This window comes from Leptosomus discolor, chromosome 8 (assembly GCF_034619465.1).
Source record: "Leptosomus discolor isolate bLepDis1 chromosome 8, bLepDis1.hap2, whole genome shotgun sequence".
Lineage (NCBI taxonomy): Eukaryota > Metazoa > Chordata > Aves > Leptosomiformes > Leptosomidae > Leptosomus > Leptosomus discolor.
In genome coordinates, this window is record NC_141398.1 from 29855691 (window position 1) to 29875621 (window position 19931).

Consider the following 19931-nt stretch of genomic DNA (forward strand, 5'->3'; position numbering starts at 1 on the left):
TTATCGATGCAGGAAACCTTTTAAGAATGACTACAGTTTAGGGGTTTTCATCATAAATTCTACCTTGTTTGAAAAACTTAGAAGTCCATGTTTAGATCTGAGATCTATTACATTACCTTCATGGACATGTTCACATTCAGCTGGAACAAGGGAGAGGCCCTTTAACACAGCACAGTTGTTACGGGCTATTTACCACTGAACTATGTTAGAAGCATAAAAGCCAGCATCATGATGCAGTCTGAAAATGAGTGTACCACTAATGTTTCACAATGCCCTTATATGCAGAGTTTTATGGTTTTGACAGACTTTGGATTTCTAATCGCTGGTCTCAAATCTGCTTTTAGGCAAATGGGTGTTATATTAGCATTAACTATAATGAATATAATCAATGAATGTTGCAGGTCTTATAGCCAGTGTCAGCTTAGAACACCTTACATTCTGAAACTAGCTGCAGATACCTTGCCATTGGTATTTCTGTGTGATCTGTTTGATTTTTTACCTGTGATTCTGCATAGTTTACCTGTGAATATGCATAGTTGTGCCAAGTGTGACCTGAATCCTATTGTACATCGCACCTCTGTGTTAGCAAGACGCACACCACCCAAAGGTGATACCTTGAAGGGAACATAAGGAACATTCAGGAACATTTGATGTAATCCTCACAATCCTGTTATAATAAATATCATTAGTAAGCGACTATTTCAGAAGAAATTACCTGAAACTGATAATTTGTTGTATGGAGTAAATAGAAACTGTTTGAAAAGATTAATCAGATTTGTTTTGTTGTTCTTAATACCAGATACCTATAAAATGTGTGAAAATTACTACAGATGCTGCTAATCCGAAACAAATGTTTTGTGAACAAAAGAGCTATGAAGTGACCTTCATAAGTGATCTCAGACAACGTCTTAACTTTTCAAAAAGTTAACTAAAACCACTGAGGAGTTCCATTCCATAGAAGCAATGTTGATTTATTCTCATTACTCATGGAGAGTCAGAACAGGAAAAAATATTCCAATGGACCTGATTCATTACAAAACCAGCAATGGTTCATCTCCCATTGTTGCAAGTAGTATGCTGGCTTGATCTACTGATCAAGGAAACCCTGTTTCTGCTATTTCATCCATCAACATATTATCAGTGGCTGCATTTTTCCTTGAGGAAAGAGAACACATCACACACACACCAAATAACACTCGATGACATAACTCATGCACTACTAAATCTTGTAAAGACAGAAAACCTGTTTATTCCTGGTTATGCCAACAAATGGCTGCCACTACATCATCACCACCAAGCCATAAAAACCCCGCTGAAAGCATTTCAGGGTCACATGAGCAGTGTGAGGGGGGGGGGGGGGGGGGGGGGGGGGGGAAAAAGGCACATGAACCACAAAAGCCTTAGCAAGACAAAGCCATGTTTCACCCCGCAGTCCCAAAGGCACATCTGCAGGGTCTGCCCTGGGCCAGGGCCACAGCTCTTGGCCTCCTCCTCGCCCCACACGATTGCCGCCATTTTGCAGCCAGCACAGAGCCTCACAACTTGAGGTGCCCTGGCACTGGAGCCAGCATGGCGCCACTGGGCAAGCCGCTGCCTCAGCATGGCTCCTTGCCAGCAGCCCAATGGCTGCCTTGTCTACCTGCACCTGGGCAGGATAGCAGAGGTTATTGCCTCATGGGGCTGGGGCACCATGGCGGCCCTGAGCCTGCCTAGCCTGCTAGCAGCGCTCACCTCCCTCCTGGGTCTCTGCCTCAGCTTCACCTCTCACTGCCTCTCCTGCCACCACCCCCTGGGCCTCAGCCGTCCCTCAGTCCCACCACCGCGCTGGCCCTGCGGCACTGCCCATCCACATCCCCCCCCGAGACTTCCTTCCTCCCGCCGCCGTGCCTTGGGGCCTGGGCCCCACCGTCCCTCGGCCATTTCACACCTGCTGGAAGAGCACTCGCCCCATCCCTTTGCCCTGTTATTTCACAGTAATAGGAAATTATTTTGGTTTCCCTCTCTTTCCTGTCAGCTGGGTCCAAGGCTAGTCTTGGCTCTCCCTAACAGATTTACCCTCTCCTTCTCCCCTGTACCTCTCTGCCGCTTCACTCTCCCTGTGTTTCTGCCACCCTCTGTGTGACAGCAGACCTTGTGGCTGGCAATCCTGTGTGGCAGCATCGACTGTCACAGAGGGTTAAGGAAGATCCTAAATTCGTTTAATACTTCTTAGCATCAAGTCTAACTGCTGTAGTATACCCACACTTCTTAGTTTTCTTTTTCTCTGATCCCATTTCTCTTTTTCTTTCTCAGTAGTTTAAATCCCAACGGCCAGGTACACGTTGGAGGCAAAGTCTGGATTTTAAGACCTGCTCACCATGCGAGGCAGTGGTGCCACTGCCGAGCAGCCATCCTGCATGTCTGTGCTGCCTGGGTGCAGGTGACTTTCAGGCAGTAGCACCACAAGTCTCGGCCAAAGTGTGGTGGCAGCACTCGAAGCCATCCATTTCTGGCAGCTTGCTGCTCTGCTCCAGCAGCTCTTGCCCCTGTGCTGCACTCTGGTGCTCTGGTACTCACACTCAGACGAGAAACCAGCATCCACCTCAACCTCCGCTGCACCTACACCAGCCTCCCTCCACACCGCCCGTAGGCACGCACTGCACTCCTGCCTTTATGTACACACCTGCCTAAGCACACAGGCACAGGACCGAGTGCTGCCTTTTGGGATTCTCACTGTCAACGATCTTGAGGATTAGTCTAGAGTACTGAAATTGAAGTTTTTTCAACTTCAAACAGCGCCTTGTCATTGATAGACTTTTCTGGACAAGTAACTGCTGCTTCTCCACAATTCCCTTTGTTGGCATGAGCTACATGCCTATCTACTTCCAGCAGCCTGACCCTGTCCTCTGCAGTGCCTGGTACACTCCCCATCCAAAGACATCCACAACCAGACGAGAAATTTTCTGTTGAAAAATACTTGTTTTGTTCATTTAACTCCAAAGTGGCTACAGTAAAAGACTGTACTATCTTTAATAGGATTTTTCACAGAAAAAGGGCAATATTAAGCAATTCATGGAAAAATATATTTAAGATTAGAACCATAAGGCTCACAACAAACATCTCTGAGAATCTTCAAGTTAGTCAAGTGAGTAATTTTTTTTAAGACATATTAACATACTTCCATGAACTACCTTCCCTTTCAGTGAGGACGTTTAACAGAAGGAGTAAGAATCAGCACAATAGTAATTAAATACTTCTATTTATTTCTTCATTAATACAGTATTTCCTTCCCCACAAATGAATAAAAAGAACCACTCATCAGACATTTACTGAAGAGCTATCAAAATATGCTGCTATTGAATGTTCCTTCTTTTGAAAGACAGTCTGCTTTAGGTTTGCTCAGAAACATCACTGCCTTCTACAGAATAATGAACTTTTTTTCCCCCCAACCTAAATATCCACAATGGATCCAAGGCACATAACATTGTATTAATTTTATAAACCAGTTTTAACGCAGTGCTCAGAACAGAAATATACCACATCAAAAGGTATAAGAATTCTTACTTGAAGAGAAAGTTTATTAACGATAAGATTAAGCTACTGTCAGAAGGTGAATTATTCTACAGGTGAAGATTAGAGTTTTGATTTCTTCTGAAAGAAGCTGACAATAGCATTTATACATTCATCAGATAACCACCTCTCCTTCAGGACTTCACACTCTTTACTGTTGACTGTATGGAGCTTCTCCTTTTCAATACTTCGTAACAGTTGCTTTGACACTGCCAAGGACTGGAGGAGAGAGAGAGGAACATTAGGAAGTTATGTTTTCTATACCTTAATTTAATTTAATATCTATAATTTCTGTATCTTAATTTCTATACCTTAATTTAATGTTGCAGAAAACAGCACAATACACACACTGGAATTCAAACTGAGTCATATTAACATCATACTTTTTAGCTTTTAGTCAACCTTTTTGCTGGAAGTAATTATTGCATTCAGCTACTAAGACTGGTTATAAGCTGGAGGAGGTTCATGGGAAGAGAAACAGCAGTCCACTAAGTGCTCATCATTAGAGTAGATGGGCATAATAGGCAAAACCTGTTCAACTGTCTGCTGTGCCAAATGCTACCTGCGTTATCAGCAGCTGGCACAAGTGTCTCCTCTGGTCCAATGTAACATAGTACCGCTGTGACCCAAGTAGTTTTGCAAAATGTAAACTAGTGAGCAGGATGACCGACTCCAGCAAAAAGGAAAGCCACAGTGCACATGGTACAATTAATACTGTAGAACCAGTGGTAAGGCTCTTAAACCTAAATTATTGGCCAAAATAAACTAAGAGAAGGTATCCAAGGCATGCACACAGAGATTGCAGGTGGATCAATTACTTTTCAGCCACTGAATCTCTGTGTACACTGCATTGTGTTACATTCAGCTGGGGCAGAAGAGAGGTATCTGTTTCCCAGCAGCAGAGGGACAGGGACAGATCTGTGCTTGAAGGAAAATATATTTTGCCTTGTTATTTCAATTAGGGATGAAGTGACACTAAGTAACAGGACAGGTTTGGCTGAAGGATTAGGAACGCTACAGGCTTACAAGGTGGAGAAAAATTTTAAAATACTGACATTTTTGGGAAGGCTTGCATAAGCTTCTAATCTCGCCCAAACTTCCTTCTGGAAAGTCCTGTCAGGGAAGACTTCAGTCACAAGCCCTTGGGCACAGGCTTCTGCTGCAGTCAGCTTTTTACTGAAAAGCAAAATCTCATTTGCCTGTATAAAGAAAAGAGAAAGTGTGATTCAACAAGACACAAGACTTGAGTAATCTGACAGGAAAGGTACAAGCTTCCAAGCCATATTTATTTTACTCTCTTGCTGATTAATGCCTGCCCTCTGAAAAGAATCACAGACAGATGAGGTTGGAAGGGACCTCCAGACACTGTCTAGTTCAAGCCCCCTGCTCAAGCAGGGTCAGCTGGAGCAGGCTGCCCAGGACTGCGTCCTGTTGGGTTTCGAGTGGCTCCAAGGACGAAGACTTCACAGCATCTATGCACAACCTGTTCCTGTGTTTCACCACCCTCACTATAAAATTATTTTTTTATGTTCAGATGGAATTTCCTGTGTTTCAATTTGTACCCCTTGCCTCTTGTCCTGTCACTGGGCACCACTTACAAGAATTTGTCTCCATCTTCTTTACACCCTCCCAACAAGTATTTATAAACATTGTTAAGATTGCCCCAAGCCTTCTCTGCTCCAGGAAGCACAGTCCCAGCTCTCTCAGCCTCTTCTCATATGTAACACGCTCCAGTGCCTTAATCATCTTCACGAATCTTTGCTGGGCCTCCTCCAGTATGTCCATGTCTTTCTTGCAGTCAGCGCCCAGACCCAGATCCGGCACTCCAGCTGTGGTCTCACCAGCGTTGAGCAGAGGGGAAGAATCACCTCCCTCAGCCTGCTGGCAATGCTCTGTCTCGTGCAGCCCAGGACACCATTGGCCGCCTTCGCTGCAAGGGTGCGCTGCTGGCGCATGGGCAACTTATCGTCCACCAGGATGCGCAGGTCCTTCTCTGCAAAGATGCTTTCCACCCAGTAAGCCCCCAGAGTGCACTGCTGAGTAGGATCACTTCTTCCCAGGTACAGAACTTTGCCTTTTTCTTTGCTGAAATCTATGAGACTCTCCCATTTTCCAGCCTGTCCAGCTCCCTTTGAATGACAATGCATCTGGCGTATCTCAGTTTTGCATCACCTGCTGAAGGTGTACTCAGCCCCATCACCCGGGCCAGAACGAAGAGGTTAAATAAGTATTAGACCCATTATCAACCCCTGAGGTACACCACTAGTGACTGGCCTCCAGCTCCTATTGTTCACCAAGAGTCTATGTGTCTTTTTAAGCAGAGCTCCAGGCTTGTCACCTGAAATTACCTCACCATAAATGCATTCGTTCACTTCCTAAAGTGACTCCAAGATTTCTAGAACATGTACTGCTAGTCTATCTCTCACTGAACAGACTACCCTTGATACCTGGATGTTTATAAAGCACTTGCTCTACTCCTTACAGATCTAAATGCTGCTCAGCAAAAATACATTATATTAATGCAGGCAATAATATCAGATAAGTATTTGAAACTATCCAGGTATTTTCTGTGGGATATCAAAAGAAGCAGAAGGGGAGTACGCCATTCTGAAAAATGAAAGTTTAGATTCTGCTGTCCCTCCTTTTTTTTTTTTTTTTCCTTTTTCATTCCTGTTATCTGTTTCCCTTATTTCTAGAGTAGAAAGAGAAAATAAGAGTATGGACAGAAGACCAAGATATATTAGAACAAAATAGATAATATAAATGATCTGCAAGTAAATACATAAATGAATTGCTTCACATTCACAGTTGGAGGAATGGTTGAATACAAGCTTCCCACAGGGCTGGCAGAAGCCCTGCAAGACTTGCTCCCTTGCCTGATGAAGGCAGCCTACCAAAAACATTTCTTACGAGTGCTCTTATTTTCTCTTTTTAACCCTTCTTTACATCATTCCCTCCCATTGCTGGAAGAAAAATACAACCTTTCATCACATAAAAACTGTCTCAACAAGGTGGAGGAAGCCATGAGAAAGAAAACCTTCATCGGTGTCACAGATATGGCTTTAGAAGTGGTCACTGCTCTGTTATGGTGCCTGTCCCGACACTGTCATTTACATTTCTTGATATTTGGTTCAAAAGATGTGAACAGGACCTTTCTTTGAGGACTCTTGCTGTGACTCTCTTTGCTCTTACAGTTGGAGGATACCAACACACAAAGGTTAGATGATTCCACATACAGTGCAGACATTCTTACCTTGGCTAAGCCCATGATTTTTGGAAACAGGTAAGAGGAACATCCTTCTGGGCTCTGTCCAAGTTGACTAAATGGGGTCTGAAATGTAGCCTAGGGAAAAAAAAAAAAAAAAAAAAAAAAAGGACCAAACAAAGCAAACCTCACAACAGAGCACAGCACAAAAGTATTAGGATTTAGTTTTCTTTTTAAAGCTTCTACTGTGATAGAGTTTACCAGAAATGCATCTCAACTGCTACCATAACAGGCGTTATACACCATCCGGTAACACTGCTTCATCCTCTCAATGCACACAAGAGCTGACTTTGTATAATCCAATTTCCTTATCATAACAACCCCATTGATGAAGTTATCTTATTTGAATACAGCTTTTAGAGAAACTAATTTGCATGTGCAAAATCTTTACAGAAAGGATGTTCATACACATCTGCCCTAAAATTTATTAAATATATAGCCCAAATTACATAAGAGGTAAAGAGCATTTTGCTTTCTGAAGGCACACTGAGTCTATTCTACTCATGAAAAATTCAAGTCCCTGAATCTTCTTTCCTCAAATTCTATACAAATTTAAAAGAACCTGTGGCAGAAATGCTTCATGAGATCATAGGAAACAATGCCCTAACTGCAAGTTCCAACTGAACTACAGATTTTTATGTCTTAACAACTCACATCAACTTTAAGCAAGGAAGACAAAATACTTGCCTTTCCATTTGAAAAATATGAACCAATAGAGAAACAGTGCAAAAGTTGCCAAGGCAGCTTTCACTGTAATAGAAGGTAATCATCTCTTACTGTACTACAGCTGGCCATGCAGTAAGACAGATCAATAGACTTCCTAGCAAGACAGCGACGTTTATATCATCGTGAGAAAAGGCTAGACAACATCTGCCAGGGTACAGGCTAGCATTAATCATGCTTAAGCAAGGGGAGATTAGCTATACCAGGAGTACAAACTGGTAGCCCATGAACTGGATCAAAAGCAGTGCAGAAGGCCATGTTGACTGACCACCCAAAATAGACTGAATAAACCATGCACATTATACAAGCATATGTCAGGAGTGACACGGTCCTAGCTGATCCTGTAATGGTGCAAGCAGAAGGAGCTGGTCCCTTGTAGCTCAATCTCTCTAGGTCTCAGTGACAAACTCAATCCAGCAGGGACTGTGAGGAAAAATCTGACACAGCGCTGAAGCAGGAGTCAAAAGTACCACCCATCACAGACACTTTCGCAAGCAAAAGCTTCGCTAAAATTAATTAAGACCTCGGGTTAAGTTCCGTATCTGTTTAATAACCTTATACAAATGAACACCAGAGAACATATAATAAGCCATATAATGGGATTCTGTGCTACGCCTTAGTATAGCTTTTGGTGATGTATTTGGCTAGTTACATTGAAAGGAATCTTACGCTGCATACATCCAAGCTTTTCCAAAGTTACTTTGGAACACAGATTAGATAAAATGCCAGTTACTGCACTTCCATTCCATAATAGTCTTTTGCTCCCCCTCCCACACCTGACAGGGGCCTTACAACCATCATTTCACATCAGCTACTCTTTACTGTATCCACTGATACATTAAAGAGTTTCTGAACTGGAGTCAGTAACTTGATAACCATAACTACAGCAGGGAAATTCCATGCATGTTAACCTCTGGCTGATGCACACCTATGCTGGTAATTAATATACATTTTCATCATGTGATATAAAAAGCCTTTACACCTCTGTGTTCTTCTCTGTCAGATTACCCCAAACCACATAATATTTGCTAGAGAAATAGGCTTAAAGACTGCCTTGGGATCAGCTATGTAATGTACTTACCCTGTCAGAAGCATAGACAATGTCACACAACCCAAGGACTGTTACGCAGACTCCAATCGCTGGGCCATTTACCACTGCAATTAGTGGTTTAGGAAAATCAATGAAATGACCCACAAACTCTCTAGAGAGAAGGAAAACCAGAATGTAAGAGACACAGCCTAATCTTTTTCATCAAACATAAACAACATTCAAAAACCGTGATAAGATACTGCATAACAAAACCAAACAAGATTCTACGTAGCATACGTTTTTGACGCCCTCCCAAATGAATTCCAACAAATAAAATAACTATTTGAAATACCTGCATTTCCTTACCAACTGAGAATCAAACACGTACATGTCAGCACAGCTCTCCTAGTTTCTGCAACCAAGTTATCAAAGTGCTGCCCTTTCAGCTACAGTTACTGAATACAGGTCACTAACAAGAATGGTTTTGTGCCCTGTCGTAACCATCTGCCTATACACCCATCCCAATTCCACCCATGGGTTATCCATTCCCTTCACAGATGCTGTTCTGCAGTGAAGCTCCAGCAGGCACCAAAATTGTAATGCTACCACAACACAGAATTCCTGCTGCTCTGCATGGGTTTGAGAAATTGCATTTTGTTTCATTCGACAGCTACTTCTCCATCCAAGAAGTGCAAAACACATTCTCAAAATACAGTGTTTTGAGAGTGAACAGCGTTAAGAACTCTACTTCTCTGGCATCTCTCTGCATCAGCTGTAATGAGGCACTGTGCACAGCAAATACAGTCTCCTCACAAGAGCAAGATGAAAGACCACACAGCACATGTGAGATTGTGCATTGTATTGAACACCCTACAAAACACTGCAGGCCGGAACGCTTGCCAGGTTCCACTGAGTAACATCTTCGCAACAAATTCGGACTGCAACGTTATCAGTTTGTAGGGGCAGCTGTGATCCACAGACAGCTTGCCTAAGTAAAAGCTGCAAAATTGAGTACTTTCCTTGCAGTTCAACTTTAAAATATAAATCAAAAACATTGTTTGCTTTTCTGTGTATTTTAGATTTTCCATCAACTGCAAGTGCTTGAGGGAGCAATCCAACTTGCAAACATCTCCCAGATGTAACTGTCATATACAGAAGTAAAAGAGAAGACAAAATCTGCTTAAATAGGGAAGAAAGAAACATGTTGCTCATCCCAAAAAAACATTTAAGCCACTGTGTCAGATGATGCCCCTGATCTCCTTGGCCTTAGAAAATACATCAGTTTAACAGGTAGGTTCAGACTCAAAGATGGAACCAAGATCTCACAATTCCTGGGCAATTCTGAACAAGTTCATTACATCTAGTCTCTATTCGAAGAAGCTTGACAGTGAAGGTATTTTGTCACGTCCTGCTACTATAGACACTGATAAGTATCAAAAACCCCATAAATTTTTAATTGCAGCTTACAAACTATAGTCAAGATCATGTTTTTGTCATTATATTTGCATGTACTTTGGGGACTAAAAAACAAAATTGAGTCTTTAGCATAACTGTACTTAAAAAGATCTCTAATACTCTTATTTCCTCATTTATTTCATACAATTAATACTTCTCCCAGACGATCTTTGTATTTATGCACATGTTGAGCTCTTAGACAGTCATCTAAATGGATATATCGTAGCATAACTGGGTCCCTGCTGTCGTATTTTCTAACAATGCCTGCAAATCATATTTTACCAATTACAGTAAGTTATGCATATATGAAACAAAGATGTTCTACTTCAGTAATTCTGCTCCATCTTTTGCCATCTTCTCCATTTCACTGGGCTGGATATTAGTAAAATTATTCAGATCGTTTCCACTACTATAGTAGTCTCCATTTCCTGCAAAGAACACACATGAATAAATGCACCAATGGTTTCTGAGTAGGTAAGACAAAAGAAGCTTCCATTTATTAAATTTACAAATTAATTTCATTCTAAGTGTCTAACATTATTATGTAATTAGAGGGATTGTCTCAAACATACACAGTATCTTAAAGGACATTTACAGTTTAAAAATAAGTTTTGACTGACAATTCACTGAAAAACAATAGCTAAAAGACAAAGAATACTAAATTTGAAAGATCTGAGGGGGAAAAAATAATTTTTTTGTTTTGGTAACAGTGTCAGATGGAAAAAAAATTAATTTTATTTCTTTCCCCACATATTTGCTCAGGTTTTTTTCTCTCAATTCACAACCATTCACACAGTAAGATGACAGATACTTTTTTTAAAACAGGAAATGTAAATTTATGCATCTTCCTTCATCCTCCTTCAAACAGAGAAAGGAACCAAAAGTAGGCACAATAACCTATTTAATATGTGGTAGAAGTTTTGTGGGGTCTATGACCAATTAAGGAACAGGTGTAGCATTCTAAGGATAGGGCTGACAGCCCATAATTGCTTAAATCATCCCACGTTCCTTGCGGACATTCACAGGATGGGACCGTTCACTGGTTTGCACATTCATTACGTTACGCTGCAGTGCTCTGACTACGTAAAAATGGAATAGACAGGTTTGCGCAAGGGTATTTGCTATTTACTCCTAGCTATACACGCGCTAGGCATTCCAGTTGTGTGAACTACCCTTCTCATTTTGTAAAGGTTGTTGTGCCTAGTCACTGCTACTGAAAGGAAATTCAGCATCCTGGGAATACAAGGTGTTGGTAAAGGCGACAGTGGAGAAGAATACGTATGCAATTACCTCAGAAGTAATGAGCAAACGGGCTTAAGCCCAAATTCACCTTGCGTCCACACTACTTAGCGACAAGCTGAAGCTCAGGCTTTGGCTTATTTCCTAAACGCATGCCTATTTGCAACAAGGATGGGCCAGACAGGCAGCACCTGCCCTCAGCCATTCTGTCCCTCCTGCCTGCCCTTGTCACCATGTCATTCAGTCAGCATCACAGACAGACCAAGGGTCCTCTAGAGAACCCAAATGACATGTCCCCAGAGCAGCTAGACTTCACAGACAGCACAAGCTTGGGCTGCCCTTTCACCTTGTCGTTGCAGTCATCCAGCTGCACACGTCTGGTGACTGGGAGGTACACAGCTGGGCCAGGCTGCAGCTTGCCTGGCTAATCCTTTCCTACAGCAGCCAAAGAAAAAACCAATAAGCAAATTTTTTTCTCATGATCGTAGGTAAATAAGCAGTGTGAACTTTCTCCTGGCCATGCCAGTGTGCGATTTGAAGGGCTTGATTTTAGTATGTTCAAATGTATTGCAGAGGTAGAAAAAATTGACTAAACCCATACCAACCAACTTCAAAAGCAGTAGTGACCATACTGTGGAACACATATCAGCTACTCAAAAGTAATAAAGCCCTTAGGAGTGCTCCACATCTATCTTCTCATCTCAGAAAGACGTTTTGATGTAACAGCAAGCTTGCTAAAGGATTTGAAACACCACCTTGAAAGGATTTTGCCAAAACACTTCGGTTTATACTACAGGAAAGAACTTCCCCACTTACGCAATTCTATCTTAGTCTAAGTATAGGTAGATAGTTCACATCAGTACTGTACTTTGGCATAACATAAAACAAATCTGAGAGGCATATGAAGTGTGGTACCAGTAATAACTGCTATGGTAGAATCATCTTTTCCAGCTTCTTCAAGTGCTTTGATAATTTCTCTGTACATCTGCATAAGAGGAAAAAATCAACAAGGTACAAATGTGATGTTGCAAAAGATCATAAAAAGGAGATTCACACTGACAACCAGGAACTTTAGAGACAGATTAACTACAGTCCTTTAAACTATGAAAAAAAATTGCATCCACAGAAAGTTAAGTATTATATGTAAGGTATCTCTGACCATAAAGACACACGCTCAAGACTTCCAATGCCAATCTAAAGAACAAAATAGGGTCCTTTGGAAAACAGACATTAACTGGAAACAACTAATTTTAAAACCTGAGAAGTAGTTTAAGCAGGCAAAATGATCTATTAAAGAATTGGCAGCAGTGGGGTGAAGTCCCTGTTCTGGTACCTTTGCAGTTTGTGAAAGAGGACGATCCCGTTTCCAACAGGATGGATTTCCTCATGAAGACAGCTATGGGAACCAGAAGACTCTCTAGACACACATACAACAGCGCTGAGCCAAAGCAGTCTGCGCATGTGCTGTTATATGTAAGGCTACAGTCAAATCTTGTCTCCACAAAACAGGCTAGTCTTCCTACAGTTTCCCATTTTAGTTCAGTGCAGACCATAATCCTATAATAAGTTTGAAAAAACCCACAAGACACAGAAAAGCCCAATCCATAAAATTTTAGCTGAATGGTTTCATTTTGTCCTGGATATTTTTATTCCTTAGGTTGTCATTGGAGTCAAGATACTAAGCCCTCATGAAATTCAGACCACCATGCTTCAGTCAGTTCTGCTAAACCTGTAGTAATGATTCTTTAAAAACTTAAGTAGCGTACCCATGAAAGAAAAAACCATTAATCCTCCCCAGTTAATTTCTTTACCTTCTGGTTGATGGCATTTTTCCTATCAGGTCGGTTAAACATTATTTTTGTGATATTGTTTCTGGTGGTAACTAGTATTGCTTCATAGCCATCATGTCTGCTCTCTTCTGCAGAAGCATCTTTCTTCTGGCCAGCAGATTCTGCAGAGACTAAACTTGAGACAAGTTCAGTATATTTCTGTCTGGCATTATCCTGAGATGAAAGAAAAAAAAAATAAGAAAAGAAAAATCACACAAGATTGTCAAAGGCTGAAATGGAGACCAGTTGTTTTACGATTCATACAATGGCTACTGGATGGGGGGTGGGGGCTGTGTGTGAAGAGGGAACTGTGCTTCAGGACCAAATTAAAAAAGATCTCAATTAGAAAGCATTCTAATTAGGATGAGAAGAGGAACATGCTGTATTTAAACACTGCAGATCATGCTTAAAAGTCATCTAGAAAGCAGCAGCAATGGATCTGCAAAATAAAAGTGCGTAGATGCTGGGATGATGACATTTATTTTTTTGGAGAAGTGACCCCATCCACGCCTAAGATTACCAGAGAGACCTTTGTTGTGTTCCCAGGATTTACGCATTTCTATGGATCCTTTGTTTCTGCCTTCCAGTTGGACATTTCTCCAACAAAAGAGAAGTTTTTATTTTAGAACATATGTTGCTGAAAATGAGAGTGCTGAAATGGGCCCATGGCATTTTAAAATTGCTTGAAGACATTAGTTTTCATTTAGCACAAACATGACATGCAAAAACCTAAAGAATCTTGTGTCCGTATTTCTACAGTAAGCAGTAATTTGAAAGAATTGTAAGTTCTTGCTTGTTACAACCTATTTTCTTGAAAGGATAATATACTTTGAATAATTCTATAATCCATAACCTGTAGCACATGAAATTGTCTATTCCATCTCCACTTAACTTCAAGAGTAGATTCTTTTCCATAAGTGTTTCTTGGCTATTCCTAAGAGCTGCAGAGCCACCTCAAAAAAACCCAAAAAAAACAACAAACACCCCAAAAACCCTAAAGCAGTAAAAGAATATGCTATGCCTATGAAATTATGCAAGGATGTTTTCTTTTAGAAGAAAAAAAACCTCTTTGTATTAAGTGATATCTTTGACTGACCTCAGACACTACTCCTGAACAGCAGCCTAACGCAGCAGTGACACCACTGGTTTGTAAAGCTTATGTTTCCTTCATTTAGTAGTAGCTGAAGAAACTGTGGTAGCTATACGTGCTGTCAGACTTACTACAGTCTGCATGAAAAATGAACACTTATGTATCTTTGCATCTATATTCTTCCTGGTCACCTCACTTGAAGCAAAGACTTCTCTAAAGGTTATGAAAGGTATTAAAGATGTCAAGATATACTGAGTAAGAGTGAAGAGAGGCCCTTAATACACCACTTTTTCCTAGCCTTTTAGTCAGTGGCATAACAGACTGACTCTCTAAAATGACAAAGTTATCAATATGCTGGATTCACAAATTTGGTTTTTGTTCTAAGAACTGAGAAGATCTATCCATCTTTCCTAAAGAGAAGAGCAAAAGAGAACAATGTGAAAACCACTACTTTTATTGAAAGTCAACACATATGTAAGGTATCTTACACTGGTACAAGCTGGCAGTAATAATGTAGAACTAGGCTCACACGGCAAAAATACCTCCAAACACTGAAGCAGTGAAATGACTGTAAAATACAGTGTGAAACATTTTGATGTCTGAAGCAGAGTAGCTCAACAAGCACATAGTATGTTTAGACATCAGCCATCCACTTACAGACCAGGCACTTCAAGGTAGAGTAATCTACAAAGTATGTAAGTGAAATTACAAGTATTGTCACCTGAGACAAACTGCCAAGAGAATTCCATGCATCCCACTTGGCTTTCTTGACAAAGTCCAGCACACCTGGTTTTGGAGAATTGCAGGGACCTTCAGTAGCCTGAAAAGAGAGTGAAACAAAAACTTACTTAAACCTTTGATTAAAGTTCAGATGACTTGGTAGAAAAGATGATGACTGTTAGGAATATTTATCTGATCATGACACAGAATTCAACTCTGGGGCAGAAGGAATACCTAGTGGTTGGGCAATATTCAGACAGTTCACGTACCATCAAGTTTTCAATATCCTAATACCTGGTGCTGGGCTTTCAGAAGCACCTACCCAACACGAGACATTAGTTTCCAAAACACCCAAGCATGTTAAGTTCTCCTCTCTCAAAAACTGTGTAAGTTTTATACTTAAAAAGAAAGTTATAGATTTGGAAGCTGTGTGAACAAAGAAACCATTGCATAGGATCTCTTAAGCTGGATCTTACTCAAAGTTGGTCCTACTATGAGCAAGGGCATTGGACCAGTTGAACCGCAAGAATCCAAGCTATCCTGAAGTATTCTATGATCAGTTTTCCTGAAGAAAAGTACACTATTGGAAAGAAATATTTCAAGCGGGAGGTAGGAAAAAAGAATACGTTTATGAGCTCACTATTATTAAATAGTAAATCTACCTCGAATGGCCAGCTAAGTTTTTATTTAAAGTAGAGACTGATTGCCTTCTTCAATATAACAAGCCACAGCCTGTACTGACCCTGCAGCCAATACTGATCCACAAATATTTCCCCAAATACCAGCACAAACCCCGCTAAGGACTTGCAGCTATTTCTACAAAGGTCTCCTTCCATGCTATACTAAAGAATAACCTTCACTCAAAGCATGGAGGAATAGGTCCTTGAATTTAAAACATAAAAACACACACAAACAAAAGACTACAACCACCATGCAAAAAAAAAAAAAAAAACAAAACAACACAACAGAAAGAAAGGAGGAAAGAAAAAAAAAACCAACCAGAAATCAACCTCCAAGCACCAATACCATTATATTATATCCCAGATGACTGACTGTAGATAAAACAAATTTAAGAGGAAGCATGTGGCATACTCCTTTTCTCTAGGCATAAGCCATTTTGCAGAGCTGCATCAATATATGCTATACTATAAGGAAGGCATCACACAATTGATGTAAATTGGCTCCAATTCTTTGAATAAAGGTTTCCATTCAAAACATGATTTGTAAGATGAAACAGGTTTGACTTCCCTCAGAATTCAGGCAGGGTTTGAGAGGCTGCCCTTTCAAGAACAGAATTTGAGCACCTGAAATTGAAGAGCTTGTTAAGACAACGCATTTCAAGAACTCCTATTTTAACTAAGTATTTTACAGGTACATCCTCTTTGATTATAAATGCCTCTTAGGAAACAGAGTAAGTCAAGCCTACCTGTTTAAACAGAGCGTAGAGCTTCAGCTTAGTTTCATTCCCAGGATCCTTTTTCAAAAGCTTCAGTTGTCCTTGAGCCTTTTCGAAGTCTTTCTGTCTGACTTGCATGGTGGCTGCACACATGCGCAGGTGAACTGCTGGAATGCAAAGTGCTTGCGTGTGCCTGTTAGTAAGAGGAAAAAAAATCCCGTTGCTTGTTTTTGTGCAAGACTTGAGAGAAAATCATATACTGCTTTTTAAAGTAAATGTAAAACAATAAATATTTGTACCTGCACTGATTAAAACACAACAAGATTCTAAACTTTACAAGAAAGTTGCTTTATAAGTTGCTTTAGCTGCAACATAATTAACCTTCGGAGAATAGAACCTTATCTCTCTCTCATACGTAAAGTGCTAGATTTACTGCTACCAGATGACAAAGAAACTATGCAGTAATATACCAGATGATCATATATAAACATTGCAATAGCGGTAAACTAATGCTTTGCTGTTCCTGGAATAAATCAGAGCCCTACAGGTTCTGTCCAGAACAAACAAGAAACACACAAATCTTTTATTGCTGGTTCAAATCTCCATATGCAACGTTAACAGCTTTATATGCCTATGACTTAAAATCGTTATGCAGCCTGTCCATTTTTTGTGATCTTTTCAAGTTTGTGTGCTTCTGTCTAGAAATACTTCAACCTGAAAGCCTGGTTCTCTAATCAGGGCACTGTAAGTGAAGACTAATTTCAAAATGTATTTTGGAAAAGGACTGGCTGTAAACCAGCCTGTAAGCAGTGGGAAAAAAAAGAGGTGGCCAAAATACCGTGAAGAACTCTCGACTAGAAAACAAGGTAATTCCATCACAAAAACCAACCACGACAAAAAATCCACTCCAAAGAACCAAACCTAACCCACCCTATAATGCTTTGTAAAAGCAGGTTTACTTAAACAGCGTTTGGCATCAAAAGCCACTAAGTCTAACAATTTTGGCTTGTTTCAATAGGGCAAAAACATGTTGTCTCAGCTTTCTTTGGTTAAATTGCAATATACGTTAAGTATTTTTACTATTTTTAAAATGTCAGCAGTTTATATACCAACATTCCTTCTCTATTTTAGTAAAAAGAGAATGAAACAAACCAGCTTTCCTCATTCTAACTTAGACACAGCTGTCATGTTAGATCATCATATATGATAGATTTCATGACAGACACATTTGAAAAAGTAATGATTATGTCAAATTCAGACTGATAAAATGTTTAATCATTTAATCTGTTAATATTTCAGTTACAGAACCATCAGTTTAAAATCATACCTAACATGAAAATTCTGCCTTTTATACACCTAATGAGAATTTTACAGAAATTCTCCTACCTACTTTGAAAACGCCCTCATCATTCTTATTTCTTGAATTTGTTTTCTGTTGCAAGCCTAAAAGTTGCAGGCAGGAAGTGTGAAGAATGCCAGCTGTGTCAAATTAATTTTATTACTCTTTCATCTCATGTAGATAGAAGGTTTCAGTTGTCTTGTAAAAATGTTTGTAACATCTATTTGGTTTATGTCCTATTACAGCCCTTCAGTATTAACAAAATCTAAGTTCCTGGTATTTTGGGGCTACCAAGTTTGAATGACAGAAACTGAAAGAATATTTTCTGTTCTACGACGATATTCTTTCAGAAAGAATTTCAGAATCTGCATCAAAATCTTATGCTAGTAAAAAGAAATTTATCTGAACAATACAAAATGGAACAGGCTCTTAAAAAAAGGCTGCAGGAACGGAAAGTTTTCTTAAATTCATCAACTGTAGGCCTTCATTAACACAGCAGCACACCCAGGCAGACGTGGGTTCACCATCTGCCAGTTTAACTAACATTCAAACTGATGACTGTGTCAGAGTTTAACAAGTTTATCCCTTAACCAACTAGAAGGTTATTTAGCCAACTTGTGCACTTCACCTCCAGCACCAAGAAAAGCCCTTTGACAGTAAGAAGTGTACCTAAATGGATATAGATACAAGTTTTTTATACCAAATTTCTTTGATTAGTCTGTCCTGGAGTCACAGCACATGACGCTCACTTTCAAACCCTATCCCCAAATGCGTTTTTAAAGTCCCATTTACAGGAAGAAGAAAATGAGAGTGCAGGGAGACGACTAGTGGTTTCTTTTGGTTTTGTTTGTTTTTCCTCTAATTTTGCTAGCCATCTTTGGAACTACTTGAATGCTGCTGTACCCAAGATGATCTGTGTATCTGGTAAAATTTTTTTTGGTCAGTCTAGGGCTATACTGAAGTGGATTCAATCTTTAAAAAGGGAGATTTGGGTTTACAACATGTCTGACAATTTGGACTTCATTCCAGCTTGGCTACAGTCAATATTATAAATAGATTTGAAGAATGTCTTCCATATACGATTTGATAGTGATCATAAATTAATGGAGTTGAGGATGAGCAGATGGGGAGATGGGAACGGCATAGCAGCCAGTCTGAAGGTACGTATGCACATATATTCAGGGTTAAGGGGTTTTGGCATTTAGCAGGTCACACGTTCTCTTCCTTATTAAGGGTGTAAAGTGGACAAGTTAGTAGATGACGAGAAAACAATTAGGCGAATTAAAAAAATCTGGCTGGGGAAAAGTGGAATGATCTTTCAGTTAAGTCTGGACTCAGAGCTACTTTCCTTTGCTGTTTCGTTATATCCAGTTTTACTTCTTAGCTACAAAAACGCTTGAGGAAAACATGTTATCTATCCACTTCAAATACTCCATCTTTCATTCTTCTTTTCCTCTTTACCTCTGCTTTGTAATAGGAGATTCTGCAACTTAGCTGTTTATTAAAGTCTAAAGTTTATAAGGTCTCTTTTCTTTAGTTCTTCCTTGCTGCATGTAGCTCAGTTCTCTGCAGGATATCTATGATTCACCCCTTCCTCTCTGCCATCTGATCTCAGAGGACATTTACTATACGTTAGTGATGATCTCCAGTTTTCAACATGCTAAGGCTAAGCTGGCTGCTACTATTTCTCTATGAAAATAACAAAGGATGAAAACACAAAAAATTCAGTTATTTCACAACTTATTCACCTTGGGCAGGACCTCATTCTTCAGAGATACACAAATAGCAGGAGCAGAGCTCCTTGACGCCAAATAGATCACATAAAGAGCAAGGAGGAGATCGACTCATCACCTGTCAGCACACACAGCAACACTGCCATCTCTGGGACCACACAGTGATGCTGTGCCACAATCCCGAAGATGGAGGAGCAGGAGAGGCTGCTGTAGCCCACTACAGGAAGGGCTTCCTCCTTCCATCTGCTGCTCCCTTGCTGTGACACTGAATCCTTCTTACTCCCTCACTGAGCAAATCCACACCTCATTTTAGCAGCCTCGCTGAAACCACACAAGGCAGACAGAGAGCCTGGAACCTGACCTACAAACTACTGGTGTCGAACCAGCACTTGTTTCAATGGGAGCAGAAAAGCCGGTTAGTAAAGGCCATCAACCCCCCCTCCCATATTCTGCCTTCTTATCTACTCACTGCAACAAAGCTAAATGATTTCCCCTGCAAAGCTTCCTCCCTTTATTGCCCTGCACCTTGCAGCTGCCACTGCCCCACTGCTACAAATTACCTT

At 40.4% G+C, this 19931-nt stretch overlaps 1 protein-coding gene across 1 annotated transcript in view; it reads right to left on the reverse strand.

Annotated features, from left to right (window-relative positions):
• Positions 1-3530: 3530 nt before the first annotated feature.
• ECI2 (enoyl-CoA delta isomerase 2) overlaps positions 3531-19931 on the reverse strand; it is a 31562-nt gene continuing 15161 nt past the window's right edge. The window contains exons 2-10 of the mRNA XM_086469116.1: positions 16327-16489; positions 14902-15000; positions 13073-13264; positions 12177-12246; positions 10348-10450; positions 8619-8739; positions 6803-6892; positions 4605-4748; positions 3531-3768 (exon numbers count right to left, since the gene is read on the reverse strand). Of these exons, the coding sequence (XP_086325242.1) occupies positions 3613-3768; positions 4605-4748; positions 6803-6892; positions 8619-8739; positions 10348-10450; positions 12177-12246; positions 13073-13264; positions 14902-15000; positions 16327-16449 (1098 nt within the window). The 5' untranslated portion in view covers positions 16450-16489 and the 3' untranslated portion in view covers positions 3531-3612. The remainder of the gene's footprint in view (positions 3769-4604; positions 4749-6802; positions 6893-8618; positions 8740-10347; positions 10451-12176; positions 12247-13072; positions 13265-14901; positions 15001-16326; positions 16490-19931) is intronic.